General features: G+C 36.5%; 1 protein-coding gene across 1 annotated transcript; it reads right to left on the bottom strand.

The window, feature by feature from the left end:
• Positions 1 to 1,927: 1,927 nt before the first annotated feature.
• Positions 1,928 to 15,147, bottom strand: ano9b (anoctamin 9b). The gene is made up of 24 exons (XM_051901771.1): positions 14,898 to 15,147; positions 12,933 to 12,989; positions 12,423 to 12,554; positions 11,275 to 11,420; positions 11,119 to 11,168; positions 9,924 to 9,982; positions 9,718 to 9,803; positions 9,486 to 9,620; positions 9,247 to 9,340; positions 8,485 to 8,545; positions 8,320 to 8,402; positions 8,129 to 8,233; positions 5,304 to 5,468; positions 5,177 to 5,213; positions 4,962 to 5,073; positions 4,820 to 4,877; positions 4,564 to 4,661; positions 4,258 to 4,454; positions 3,882 to 4,034; positions 3,621 to 3,768; positions 3,365 to 3,481; positions 3,131 to 3,224; positions 2,932 to 3,044; positions 1,928 to 2,796 (listed from the first exon to the last, which is right to left on the bottom strand). Exons 1-24 carry the CDS (start codon positions 14,916 to 14,918, stop codon positions 2,754 to 2,756), a joined length of 2,364 nt encoding a protein of 787 aa, XP_051757731.1. The 5' UTR covers positions 14,919 to 15,147; the 3' UTR covers positions 1,928 to 2,753.
• Positions 15,148 to 15,526: the final 379 nt, after the last annotated feature.

Raw genomic sequence — 15,526 nt, 5'->3', positions numbered from 1 at the left:
ACTCAGTTCCCCGTATGTGGCCCAGCAACACTTAAGAGGAAACAGTACAAGACTAAGAAAATATGTGAATGCACACACTCTCTAACACAAGATTCACAGCTGCCTCATCTCAAAGTTCAACATTTTTGTTAATCTTCAAGGAATATTATTAGAAGAAAAATAAAAAGGGAGGATAAAACAATGCAGCTTTGCATCAAAAGGCTGAGAATGATTTCAGCAGATGTTTCCCTCCAATTCCAACAAACAAGGAAAGAACAAAACCTTTCTTCACATATAAAAAAATATTATTAAAATCAGTATTAGCTTATGAAACCCAATGATAGCAACACAATAGAAAGTTTTCAACCTGAGGGCCGGGGCCCATTGGCGGGCCTCAACAAATTTCCGACTTAAAATGATTCAATTGTGCGTATATATAATATATATATATATATATATATATATAAACTCAAAATGCTGAAAGTGCCCCTATTATGGCATTTGAAATGTTCCTATTTTGTTTTGGGAGTCCCCAACAACAGGATTACAAGCATACAAGGTCAGAAAACACTTTTATTGTCTTATAATATGCATTTATTTTTACCTTATTTGCTCAGCGACTCCCAAACGATTCGCTCAACGATTCATTTTTCCAAACGCCACATTTGCATGATGCTAATCTGCGGTGATTGGTAAGTTGTATACAGGAGTACAGTATACAGTGCTTGCATCACTTACATTGTATTATAATAATGACAGTGCTCCGCCCACAGCTCACTGCGCGGTGGTAAACACCCAAACAGTCATGGTATATGCATTAGCTCAACGCAGAAACGTATTGAAAAAGCACTGCAGTTGTACACCAACGTATTGCTCTATTCTTTATCATAACCCCAAGTAATAACAACGACAAACATTTTACACATTTCTAGACAATTGCGGGCGAACACATATTGCTGTTAGATGGTTAGTCGGAGACCTACAACTACAAAGTTGTGTGGAGCGTACACAACACACACAACTAAATAAGTATTGTGCATGCTACGGAGAGCATAACAGCAACAATTATTAATCATACTTACAGGACAGGTTGTGATTCGTCGGAGGAAGAAGCTGGTCCAAATAAACTGGGTACTGACCCATCCTTCAATAACAACCGGCTTGCGAATCCCTCGTTGAACACATTTAGGTTGAAGAAGCAGTCGTCAGTAAAATGACGGGAACACAGCACAAGGCTCTGGCTATACTGCTGTGGTATCGTTGTAAAGATGAACTTTAATCACTGATTCTTAACATATTGGCAGTGTTTGAGCGGTTTCAAGTTTTCCCTGGTGTCTGCGCGCGCAATAAGTGGGCGGGCAATATGCTAATGTTTCGTTTTGACGTCACAACGAAACGGCTTGGGATTCGTTTTACAAACGACTCGTTTAATTGACTCAGAGTCGACTCTTGCTTTTGAGAGACAATAACTTTATATACGGTGCACTTTTAGATTTAAAACTTTGCAGGATGTTTTCATTCACTTAGAGCTGTTACACACTACATGAAAGGTAATTTTCAAAAATCCATAATAGGGGCACTTTAAAAGGCCAGATCTAATCTGAAATCGTTCAACCCGCCCCGCTCCTTTCTTAGATATTCCAGAATCAAAAAGTCATGGTTAATTAAACTGAATTCAACACTTAAGGTTTTGTTTAATGAAATCAAAATTAATTACAGCAGAAATACCAGAGTAAATATCTTTGCCAGTATGGGGGCCTTTGAATAATTGTGTTGAACAATGGGGGGCTTCAAGTCAAAAAGGTTGAGAACCACTAGATTAAAAGTAACCTAGTATAATTTACCATACTTTAAGCAAATGACAGAATAAGACAAAACGCATTGTCCAAAAGTAACTATGGAATCTCTGTGGAACACAAGTATTCATTCTTGGTCTGAAGCAACTCAGCAGTGTAAACATGCATTTTTACTGACATCTTGTGGATGACAAAAGGGTTGACGGTTTTATTTCAACCTCACATTTAACATTTATTTCACAATATTATTTAATTCCTGGAACACAATGATTTTAAAACAACAATATCAAAAATACAATATCAAAATATATGTACCAAGATACACAGTTGTTTAGAAAAGCCATGGACAGCATTGTAAAGAGCATAACACACTGGCATAATTCCTTTGTCTTCACATTTAAGTAAAAATCCTCATGAAACTAGGTTTTTAACAGTAAAGCCAAATATAGCTTTTTTTTTACTTTTTTAAGAGTAAACATTAAAAAACAGTTTCATTGATAAAAACTTCTAGGGAACATACATCATCATAAAATGTTTTTTGGCAACAAAATTAATGTATTTTTTTTAGGCTTGTTTGACATTCTTTCAGAAGCACACACTAAATAAAATCATAAATAGACATCAGCTGTCTGATTTGACATTTTCACATTTTTTTTTTCTTTTAAAAAAGTCAAATTGTCTTTCATTGCTCAGAAATATAATTAATTTATGATGCAACCACAAAGATGTATGGTGTATCCCTCTGAAGCAGAACATATATGACTCATCTTGAGGGAAAACTGTAAACTGCAAAGAGAGCAAAGCTCCAGTAAGATTCTGAAGGCTCTGGAAGTAGTGAAGCAAAGAGATCCGTCCCATGTACTGATTCAAAGGAGATAATGATCTCAGTCAAATACAGAAATCTTCCTTGTGTCAAGTCTTATTTGCACACAGAAGTCAGAACGTTTTCAAAACTCTCGTGGTTTGAACCTTCATCGCTCACACCTCAGTAGATCTGCTGTCATATATTGAATTTGCTATCCTGTTAGAGAATCAACATCAGTAAATAAGCATCACAGAGAGGCTTGTAATTATACTCCTAAATATTTTAATATAAATCTACATCATGAATACAAAGCAGCAAGAAGTTATATGTCTGACGCATGAAAATACTTACTCGAGTTCTTTTTTCAGTCTTCTCAGTTTGTCGTCGAGCCTGTCATTCTTCACTCTGATGGGACTGTCAGGTATAAACCAGGCAGCAATAAATTTGCACATCACCACCACATGCTGAACGGAGAGAAGAACAAAAGATCTCAGACAATATTTAACAACTTAAAATAAAATAGAAAAATAAATAGCTCTAACATTTGTACCTCAAACAGAATAACAAAGGCAAAGCGGAGTGCCAGAATGAGCCAAAATTGAGAGGTGAGACTCTGGTCGTCATCACTGCGGTAGTCTTTGTAACTGTACGACACACAATACACGTTCAATGCAATGACACTGTATCACATGAAACATTTCCTCATTAGGCCATACAGTATGAAGCAACATGTATCAAATTCATCCGTTTTATTATTAGAAGTAGTAGTAAAAAGTTGTCACACCTGCATTGCGTAACATTATATCCATTGTCTGTGATCAATTCACTGAAGTCACGTCTCACTCTCTCATTGGACATGAACGCTGTTGCCAGTGTGTTGTTGATATACCCTGTCATACAGCTATCAGACAAAATAAATGTCCATCATGTATGCTTAAATGCAAATAAACAGTTTTTGGATATGACACTTTTTATCAATAGAGAAAAAGGTGGACAAAAACAGCTTATTTGGTCTGATGGTTTGTAGCTCAGATACTCACTCCAGGTTTGTACCATTGCTGACAGCACAAGGTCCATAATGGTATCGATACACCAGACGGGGTATGAAGTCAGAGGAAATCCCAATCACTAGTCCATTGGCAATGACAGCCATCACCCCAACAGCTTCTAATATTCTAGTCCACACACCTGCCACCAGAGAACACACGGCACATTATGCAATGGTTTACGCCATGATGATAACTGACACATTACCACTACACAAATACATGCACAAAACAGCAAATACAGTAGCTATTCACCAATGTCATTTGTCTTTTTGGGCACTAGGCGGCGCTCAAGGCTGACCATCTTGATGGCATCCAGCCTGATCTCAAATATGTTATTGATGAGAGCCAATAAAGGAGCCAGAGGAAACGCAGCCACAAAGATGGTGGTGAAACTGAACTGAAGAACTAATGACACAGGAAAGAATATGTGTTAGTGTACAATATTATAGCTTTGCAACATTACAGTAAAGCCACACTTATTTTATTTGCACTAAACATCACTCCAACAAATGTCAAAATATATAAAATGCATCTTTACAATCCAAATATGATATTACAATAAAAAAATAGATGTTATACATCTAAAATCAGTTTGTGCTGAAGACAGGTAACAGAGAGAGATACAAACCCATTTCCAAAAACTCATTAAACAAGGTGAAAGCATTAACATCACTCAGGTCATAGTTTTCCAGCCAGTTACGAAGGTTGCAGAGGTCACATGGGTAGAAGTTACCCCCATCCTCTCGACATGCCTTCCGGTAACAGTTACCACACTTTCTGCGCATCGTCTTAGCTTTTGTGCGCCTAAAACACAGCTTTAACCAACTGCAGAGTAACGACAGAGCCAGAGATAGAAAGTGAGAGAGAAAAATTAAGTAGTCCAATCTGAGCTAACAGCAAAAGAAGATCTTATTTGGTTTTAGACAACACTTACGGCACTGTGAACTCAAATATGTTGTTGATTGTTTGTTTGAGCACCAGAATAACAGCCATCTGAATGAAGAGATCCGTGAGGCAGCCGCTTGGATGACACTAAATCAGAGAGAGAAAAATGACTTTTACCTCTTATTTTTGTTTACAATTAGATTTTAAGATTCAATTCAGCTTTGGATAAAAGCGTCTGCCAAATGCATACATGTAAATATACATTTGTAAATATAAATGTACAATCATTCCTACATGAATCATACCTCTTCTAGTCTCCATTTCCCTAAAATTCGAACATAGTTTCCTGGATAGCCATTGATCCTAAGCACAACATAAAGAGACAGTTTGAATAGACTGTTTTTAGAGTAAATAAGTAGATAAGCACACACACACACACACAATTACCTTCCCAGAAAGAACGCCACATAAAATAGTGATGAGAAGAGAGTAAAGAATTGAAATGTGAACATCTTCACTGTGAAGCGCTTCTCTGTGGCTGCAAAGGAGCGGGTCTTCTCTACAAAAAACAACAGAGACATATTAAGTACTTTGCCTATTTATTAATATAATGGATTTCATGCAAACAATTATTATTATTATTATTTACATCTATTACCCACCAAACTCACACAGTTTGAAAGCCACAAATTTGTTGACCTGAAAAGATTTATATTAATTAGAAAGGTGCTATGTTTTTTTAACAAGCAGATGTTTTATGCCCATTACAGTGTATCTGTCAGTTCTTACCCGAGTCATAACCTGAATAGTAATGTAGTGTAGCACTGCTCCAGATAACATGGCTATTGTGGTGGCATGATCACGCAGAAACTCAAACTCTTTTTGGGACAACAATATTGCAGTTAAAACACGGCAGATCACCAGAGCATGGGTCACACCGATGATCACCAACAGCTGAGCACAATGAAGAAGATACAGTTGTATTATATAATATGTTTATAAGTGTAGATCCTTTTAAATAATTACTTTTGAAGTAATAATAATGCTAATGCATGTACAGTATACAGTGCCTATAGAAAATCATCATATCCCTTTAAAATAGTTACTTTATTTGTCGTACAGCCTGAAATTAACCCCAAGTTGACAAGTTCAGACGAATTCCATGGTGAAAGTCAGGGCCACTCAAGGACATTCACCTTCCTATCCTTAAAGGCCCGCTGAAGTGCCTTGGAACACACAGCATTATTCAATGTGTTGACGTAGTTTCAACTTAAACAGGAAGACAGGGCGGGGCATATTGAACAGCTCCTCCCATTTTTTAAAATAGCCAATAGCGTTTCGTTTATATGATGTTTTATTAACAAAGTTCAGAAGGAGCAGGTTCAGATAATTAACCTAATTAGCACAAGTGGAGAGCATTCAGTTAATCAACTCAATCAACGACAAGAGGTATAAATACAGCAGACTTCTGTTCGTTTGACAGTTTATCAGCATTCCTCCTCCACCCCATCTTCACTTCTAGTTCTATCTATTTTTACCACAACCGGGGGGAGTACTCTGGGTTCGGGCCAAAATTCCGAGCTCGGAGCCCTCCACCTGGACAGCACGCCAAATATGCATAACTTTTACTGTATTTAATTATATGTAAATGTGAACTTGTGAAATAACAGCTTGGCCAGAGCCGTTAAGCTCGGTAAGACCTCAGTTTCCTTCTAATCTCTAACTGTTTATCCTCCTAATCTCCTCCATATCACTTTAAAATATAGCTTTCTGTGCAGAGTTCAAATGGGTCCGATACGTTTTGTGGTCTGCGCCGACTCGCGGATATGCTCTGTGCTATCATGTCTCTGGACTGCTGTGGTTCACGTGAAACCAGACTTCATTTGCATCAATGGAAAGCATATTTACAGCATATATAGATTCTAGAGAGCATTTGATTGGACAGAAGATCTGATGAGAAGCTGAAGTCCGTGGTGATGTCATGAAAATCCGTGATCCATTTTAGCGGAAGTGAGAGACTATAAGTTTTGAATGCTTATTTCTCCTAAATGCTTAATCATAACCTTAAGCCTAACATATTCATACAAAAAGATTTTTGATTTCAGGGGGACTTTAATCCTGTAGTAGACATGAAAGGGTTAATGGGTTTTTTGCTTATGTCACGTGATCATGGTTGGGGGTCACGGGGTTGCGTAAGAATGGGAATATTAGTCACCTGTTCACTGATTAACGGCAGGGAGAGGAGGTGAGCAGGGACGATGTATTTCTTTGTTGACCACAAAAACTTTTATACCATCAAGAAATATCAGTCTGTGCAATAAAAAGAAAAGCAATCAGAAGTACTTTTTGCCTCACCGATATTTTATTTATGCGTCACCAATGCAGTCCCTGTCTTAGTCTCTCAGCGGCTTTTGGAAAGGACATAGTAGCCGCTATAAATCCATTGCATTGTTTTTTTGGTGGTATGTTTAGGATCATTGTCGTGTTGGAATGACCTGCCCATCTTCAGCTGTCTAGCAGAGGGATGCAGGTTTTCCTCAAGAATTTGGATGTACTTGGCAGCATCCATTTTCCCTTCAATCCTGACTAACACCCCAACAACATAATGCTGCCACCACCATGCTTCACAGTAGGTATAGTGTGTTTTGGGGGATGTGCTGTGTTTGCTTTTTCACCAAACATAGCACTTGGAGTTTAGTCCAAAAAGGGCAATTTTGATCTCATCAGACCATAGCACCTTTTGCCAGAAGGCATCAGAGTCTTCCAGGTGTGTTTTTGCATAGCGCAAACAAGATTGAGTGTGGCACTTTTTCAGAAAAGGCTTGTTTCTTCCTCTAGCTTGTGAGATAGTTGTCACATGCACATAAATATAAAGCCTTGTAGGTCCTTCAAAGCTGCCTTTGGCCTCTTTGTAGCTTCTCTGATCAATGTCCTCCTGGCTTGGTCATCCAGTTTGGACGGACGGACGGCCTGATCTAGGCAATGTGTTGGTGGTGCCATACGCTTTCCACTTCTTAATGATGCTCTGAACAGTACTCAGAGGAATAGCTAAAGCATTTGAAATGTTTTTGTAGCCTTCTCCTAACTTATGCCTCTCTACAAATTTATCCCGGAGTCTATTTGAAAGAACTTTCCCAACTATTGTGAATTCTTTCCAGTGCTGTACACTACTAACAATGTTCAATCTTCAAGAAACAGCTGGTTTTATTCTGAAGAAATCAAAACTACTAAAATTGATGTCAGGTGGAGCAATTAGCCTGGTGTTTGATCTGGAAGTTAACTGGTTGCACCTGAGCAAGTTTATAATGGTATACTCTAAGGGGCTGATCACTTTTAATAATCCTCCAGAATGTTTTAAAATGTTATTTTTCACTTTGATGATGAGGGTTATAATGTGTACATACAGCACATTTATTAATTATTCATTTATTTTATCTTCCAGGGTGTAATGTGGCAGAAGGTAAAGATTTTCACAGGGTATGATGACTTTCTATAGGCACTGTGTGTGTGTGTGTGTGTGTGTGTGTATATATAATATATATATATACTGTATATTATATATAGATATATATATATATGCATTATAAAAATGAATGTGAAAATGTGTTTCTCACCACTAATGTGACCAACAGAAGCACCACAATGCTGCGCAGGTAAGAATGTCTGAACTCTTTAGGCTTACACTGAGGGTTATTTACAATCTCCAAAATCAATTCTTCCTGTGGACAAACAGTCATTCGGCTCCATCAGATGATGCACATTAAATATGCCAAAAGTAATGATGAGAAAAACGTAATGAGTCTACCTCCTCCTCGCACCAGTCAAACACTTTCCACTTTGACACATACAGAGCTCGATGTCTCTTCCACACTTCCAAGAACAGGGTTGCTAGTCAAAAAACATTAACCTTAACATTGGTCATATGGCATAGAAATATGTACTTTGCTTTAGCTAAAGGGCAAAAACTCACCCCAAATCGCCATGAACATGGAAAAAACAACAGTCCCTTCATTGTCAAATAGTTGGCTCACCTGTAAGCATTTACTGTTAACACAACTAGTCAAGACGACACAGAAAAGCACAGGCAAAAAATATAGTGGCATTCAGTCCTCATTTATTTTGAATATACACTACCACTCAAAAGTTTGGGGTCAGTAAGATTTTTTTGTTGTTGTTGTAGTTTTTGAAATAAATTAATACTCTCATTCAGCAAGGATGCATTACATTGATCAAAAGTAAAATGAAAGACATTTATAATGTTACAAAAGATTTAATTTATTTGAAATGCTGTTCTTTTCATTTTCAACTTTCTATTTTTTCATCAAAAAATACTGAAAAAATGCATCACGGTTTTCACAAAAACATTAAACCGCACAACGATTTTCAACATATAAGAAATGTTTCTTGAGCATCAGCATATTAGAATGATTTCTGACAGATCATGTGACACTAAAGACTCAAACTGCAGCTTAACCATCACAGGAATAAATTACATTTTAAAATATATTTAAAAAAAAATGTTATATTAAATTGTATTAATACTTCAGAATATTACTGTTTTTGCTGTATTTTGTGATCAAATAAATGTTGGTCAGCATAAGAGACCTCTTTCAAAAACATTTAAAAATCTTACCAACCCCAAACTTTTGAACAGTTGTATACCGTTCACAACAATTAATGGTGTTGAAAAATGCTCAATTATAATAAAACAGTGTCATGTTTATTCACTGACCTTGGCATATGTACAGGTGTCAGACAGGTTCCACACTTTGCATCTTACATCACATCTTGGACACATGATGGTGTTGGAGTCACAGACTTCATGACTGTAGAGAACACAATACCCAGACAGCACAACTTAAGAGATAATTGAGTGTAAATTAAAATCAGATTAGTCTTTCTGCATCTGATCAGTCATCTGTCTCTACACCTCAACACTCACATGAATTTGTTTGCTGTAAATATACTCACATGAGTGGACTGGTATTGAAGAACGCAAGGCCGTACAAGAACACAACAATACCAATAACAGCTGCAGGAACGAGCATCCGTGTGTAACAGCCCAGCCACAGGTAATACAATGCCACTTTCTCCCCAAAATAGTCCCTAAAAATGACATATGTGAACACGCAGTGTTAAAAAAAACAAAAAAAACAGATGATTTTCAAGGAACAGAGAACAAGATAAAACCAGTAGAACTTACTTAACATCAGTGACAGGCTGTTTAAACAGCTTCAATACTGAAAGCCAGCTTGCCCACTTCTTTCTTAGTTTTTTCTGCTCTTTTTTCTGAAGAGACAAGTCAACAATGTTTAACATGACCTTTTAGAATGAAAAAGCTCAGATATATTTCATGATTTCCTTGGCTACAGTCTACATAAATATACTTTAACAAATAAGGGCTTTTACCTCATGCAGACAGAAGATGGACTCAAAAGCGCTTTGACACAGCAGTTCTTTCAGGCCCTCTGATAGAGTAAAATAGTGGATAGAGACATTGATAATATTACACAGGCTCAGTCCTGGTCTCTTTTAAAAAAAATTTAATATGGGTGTCTGTTATTTACTTCTGACTCTGAGCCATTTTAATACATGCATAGGCAAATTTAAACACTTATAGATTGAATGCAGTTTCACATTACATACATTTTATGTATAGCTTTTTGTAGACAAAATGTTTGAAAGACTTAAAGATGAAAATGTTACAACAGACTCAAGTTACAGTACTATTAAAAGTTTTGGGGCAAGTAAGATTTTTGAAAGAAATTTACTAAATACTTTTATTCAGATAGGATGCACTAAATTGATCAAAAGTGACAGTAAAGATATTTATAATGCTACAAAAATTCTATTTCAAATAAATGCTGTTCTTTTAAAAATGTATTTATCAAAGAATCCTGAAAACAATGCATCAAAAATATTAAGCAGCACAACTGTTTTCAGCTCTGATAATAATAAGAAATGTTTCTTGAGCACCAATCAGCATATTAGAATGATTTCTGAAGGATCATGTGACACTGAAGACTGAAGTAATGATGCTGAAAATTCAGCTTTGTCATAATAGGGATATATGACATTTTAAAATATATTAAAATATAAAACAGCCATTTTAAATTTTAATAATATTTAACAAAAGTACTACATTTAATGTATTTTGGTTAAAGAATCTTTAAAATAAAAATTACCCAAGCTTTACTCACCCTCAAGCCATCCTAGTTGTATATGACTTTCATCTTTCTGATGAACACAATCTGAGTTATATTAATAAAAATTCTGATGCGTCCAAGCTTTATAATGGCAGTGAACGGGACCAACGAGTATGAAGCTCAAGAAAGTGCACAACTCCGATTGTGTTAATCAGAAAGAAGAAAGTCATATACACCTGGCTTGAGAGTGAGTAAAGCTTGGGGTAATTTTCATTTTAAAGTGAACTAATCCTTCAAATAAATTCAGCCTTGGTCAGCATGGTCAACTTCTTTCAACAACAAAAAAAAAAAAAAATCTTACAAACCCTAAACCTTTGAACAGTTAGGTAATTTTTGGACAAGACAACAATGAGAAAACAAATGAAGTGAAACTATAGGAAAGAAAAAAAAAAGTGTACCTCCTGATCCTATAAAAGTATTGTTCAAGACAAAGTGGACAATCCTGATTCTATGAAACAAAGGAATAGAAACTCATTACAAAAGCTATGAAAGGAACTTCTTATGTGGCAGATTTTATTTTTAAGCAGTGTGAAGATGCTTTCTGTGACCTTCACCTGGTGCAGAATGACACAGATGATTCACACTTTTGCTCCCCGCTCCAGTTACAGGCATCGGACACCTTTAGCAAGTATTTGTACTTTGTAAACATCTCCTCAGGTGCACAGATACCGAAGAACACCTTTCCAGCATGTTCAATTCTCTGTTCAACAGTAATGAGAGCCTTGAGTAAGACAGTCAATTTTAAAGCTGCAGTCCGTAAGTTTTGCCTCTGTCACCATCTCTGTTTGAAACCTGCAATTGCAGTTATTTGCGAAATTATCATCTTTACGTGGGTTGTGCATAGGCACGGCTTCTCAGCGCAGATGAATCTGATGTTTGCTGTCAGTCACCACATCGGTGTGGATACTGTACTTCGGAATCACGGATTCTACGTCTTGGGAGTATGACCAAAGTAAGAATTTTCACCGGAAAATGTCATCTGAACAAGTAAGTAACATGTCTGCCTCTTTTGTTCTGACCAACTGAGAGAAAAAAAAAACATTACAATAAATCGTACTGCCAATGGTGATTAAATCTAACGATCGCTTAGCTCGGATCATGTCAAACCGTGCAAATTATTATTATTGTTATACTTTGTTCTTAAATTGTTAATGTTAACAACATCAGCATTGTGTGGCTATGTGTATTTAGTGTGCATTAGCGTTACCTGTAGATTTCAATTTGTGTAGCCACTCCGCAGTCCAAAGTCTTTTGCTTTTGACTACGGGTGAATCTCCGGTTGTCACTGACGATTGTCATTTGGACCTTTCTGGATTACAATCCGCCATCAAAATGATAAATTTAATTATTCCATCTGTTGTGAGAAAAGGCTATAAATGATCCGCTACCAGCAGCATCCTCACATGATATAGTCTACTAGCTGGGACTCGTTCTTTATGTAAACAGATGTGACGTAATGACGCAAAGACGAACGTCTGCATGCTCGAATTTCCCACGGAAACCCACCAGTAACGATTTTATTATAAAACATTATTACAAGCTTACCGTTGTGAATCGCGCTAAGGTAAAGAGATAGTTTTGAACAGTGGCTGGTTATGTACTTGCTCAAAAATTGATTTTGAATAATTTTTAACCAAAAAAAGTTATGGACTGCAGCTTTAACTGAAATACACAATACTAATGTGTGACGGTGACAACATACAGTCACTTTAAAGTTCTTCCGTTTCAGTTCCCTGATGAAAGCATCCTGTTTCTTGAAGATTTGGTCCTCCATGTCCTCCACTTTTTCAGCCACCAGTACATAGTCATATAATCGAGGAAGGTACGAGTTATGCTGAATGAAACAAATGCAGAAATGACCAAAACAGAAGGAAACTGCTTGCACACATCCCATTTTTCTGTGAATTTCAATTAATGATCAGATGTTTGACTGTATTACTGCTGACTCTCAGTTTTGTGGTTTGGTCTTAGTTAGTTGAGTGTTTGTGTCTGTCCCCTGTTTTTTCCAGAAGCTTAGGTCATGCAGGGCAAGAAGTGATGTGAATGTGACATTATGACCATAGTGTGGTAAGAAATAACATCATCATGTGCTTTGCATGTGTAGTTAGCAGTTATCATAACTGAACATGTGCTTGTGTAGAAATATGACTGTGGTATTGAATCCTATTGGTCAACAAATGCACAAAAAGACACGTGTCATTCCTGTTCCTACCTGTGCTGGAAGTAAGGTCTCATCTGCATTGTCCAGCTCGTACATAGCCACATCATCCTACAATACATAGAAATAACAGAGAACTATAAAAAAAAAAAAGGTTTACTGAGCAATGCACAAAAACAGTGTTTAATTTCACCGTATATGTAAACTCCATCCGTCAGAATCAGGATTCTACATCTACTGCCACTGTCATTCATGTATTGAGGACATCATAAAATTTATCTATGTACTTACAATAAATCAACCCAGTATCACCCTTTAAATGACACAGAGCAAAATGTGATGCCAAACCTTATCACAATTCAAACACAAATTTCTAACCTGTCCTTATGCAAGCCATACAGTGACAGCTAGCTGACCAGTAATACTTAAAGGGATAGTTCACCTAAAAATGAAAATTCTGTCATCATTTACTCACCCTCAAGTGGCTCCAAACATGTATGTATTTTTTTGTATGAAACACAAAAGAAGTGTTCAGCAGAAGAAAGAAATTCATACAGGTTTGGAACAACTTGAGGGTGAGTAAATGATGACAGAATTTACATTTTTGGGTGAACTATCCCTTTAATAACCAACCTGCTTTATATAAAGCAAACTGACCAAATACAGCAGGATCCAAATGTCTTTTTTAAGTTTTTCACTTATATTGTTATGTCGATAGTATGTTGTAGTATGCTAATATGTTGCAGTTGATTGTAGTTGAGAGTATGTTTACATTGGCATAACAATCTTTTAAAGATGTAAAACATAAAAAAAAAATATAATAAGAATTTGTTTGTATGATAAATTCTGGTGGCATTTAAAAGCTTTTTTTTTTCCATTTTATTTTGCTACGTCCTTGTTTCACTTTGACAGGAGCTACTGGTATGACGGCAGGTCAAGACATGCTTCTGGGTGACATTTTATAGAACTACAAGTGTATGTGTGAGTATGTGTTTGTGGGTGTCAGAAAGACTGAGGAATCACTAAGAACATGGATTGTGATTCCTCACCTCTTCCTTAATCATTAGCTGAAGCCAGTCATTAAAATGTGTTCTTGCTCTAGTCTATGACATTTAAAGAAGCAGCACAGTCTCATGCCAAATAACCAGTTCAACCACAACAGAACTATTATCCATTCAGTTTTTGTCCACATTTACGTAATGTGAACACGTACCTGATCATTTTACTCTACCAAAACAGATTCATCAATAATGAGTCTAAAAAAATCTAATCCCTAATAAAGCTTTTGTATTAAGCAAGTTTAAGGACATCATAAGCAAATTACTGAGTTGTCTGAGTAAAACATGAGTTGTACATCAACGTTTACGCTCACAACAAAGCCTCTCTTCTGAAACATACACCTGAAAGATCTCAGCAACAAGATGTTCAGGTCAGGTGAGTGTTCCTCAGAATAGTTTTTCTGAGGACAGTAATCCCTCCTAAATAATGCAGTTTAACCTGACTGAAACAACTATAATAACACAAATTTTAATAATACAAATGAGACAGTTATTTACATCCCAAGACAAAGTAATTCACTAAGGAGAAATAAAATAATTAAAAAGGGATGCCATTTTAAACAGTGTTATACGGTTACTGTAATTTGCTCCTCTATATGTCGCAACAAGGATATTTTGTCAGAACAATATTAGTAGTGGTGAATGCCAGTAATGTTTATGACAGGGTGAGTGCAACACAGAAACTACTACTCCACTGTCTACTGTACTAAATATTATATATAGGGTATAAACTGCACATTTAAAATGACTAAACAGCCTAATTCTATTTTAAACAGTTGTGACTAAATACTCAGAAAAAAAAATAGTCTTTCCTCCACATGAGCTATGTCTCACATTATTTCAAATGTCTCACAATGACTAGTTAAATGAATAACACCTCAAAATCAATCAGACAGGCATTGACCTATACACCTGCGAAACCTGGAAGACACACACACACACACACACACACGCACTGTACCTCTCGATCAGTGAAGAACATCGTCAGATCAAAGTTTTCAAAGCAGTTCAGTTCAGTTCATGCAGACCGTCGTCAGTCTCTCTTCTCTTATACTCACATAGCCGAAGACAAGCTTTAACTAATGAGAGAAATTCTCTGACTAGAGACCGATCGAAAGCAATGTAGCCTACACTTCCGCATTGCCCATCTCATATTTAAGACATCCGCGAGCGCGACGGTATGATCTTGACTTGTAGATTTACAGGTGAGACCACAGACGTCATCTGTTGAAGGGCGGTGCCGAGGCTTCATTACTGTCGATACACAACACATCAATACTGATAGCTTGAGATCGAAACTCAATCTTGCAGTGCCACTGCCAACAGTTTTAGCTCTGAATGGTCACTGGTATCAAAATTATTTCACGTCATTATGTTAAGTGCGTAAGAAACATTACAGATAAAATGGGAAAAATATTTAATCAATATCTTTGCATCTCAGTCAAGAAAATGAAGGCTACACATTATAAGCAAAATTGTTTCCATAAAAATGCAAAATAATAACTATAAAACACAGGGCTTGCATTCACAAAAGTATTTTTAATCCAAATAAATACTTTATAACTGAGTACAACTACTAAAATTGATAGA

The sequence above is a fragment of the Ctenopharyngodon idella genome, chromosome 7 (assembly GCF_019924925.1).
Source record: "Ctenopharyngodon idella isolate HZGC_01 chromosome 7, HZGC01, whole genome shotgun sequence".
NCBI lineage: Eukaryota > Metazoa > Chordata > Actinopteri > Cypriniformes > Xenocyprididae > Ctenopharyngodon > Ctenopharyngodon idella.
This window is presented reverse-complemented; position numbering and strand designations above follow the sequence as displayed.

What these genes read in the sequence shown, in the direction of transcription:
- ano9b (XM_051901771.1), bottom strand. Translation starts at nt 14,918, where the DNA reads ATGTTCTTCACTGATCGAGAG. An exon ending in CAGCCTGTCACTGATGTTAA is followed by an intron (nt 9,621 to 9,717) that starts GTAAGTTCTACT and finishes TGTCATTTTTAG; the next exon opens with GGACTATTTTGGGGAGAAAG. An exon ending in CATGTTCATGGCGATTTGGG is followed by an intron (nt 8,403 to 8,484) that starts GTGAGTTTTTGC and finishes TTTTTTGACTAG; the next exon opens with CAACCCTGTTCTTGGAAGTG.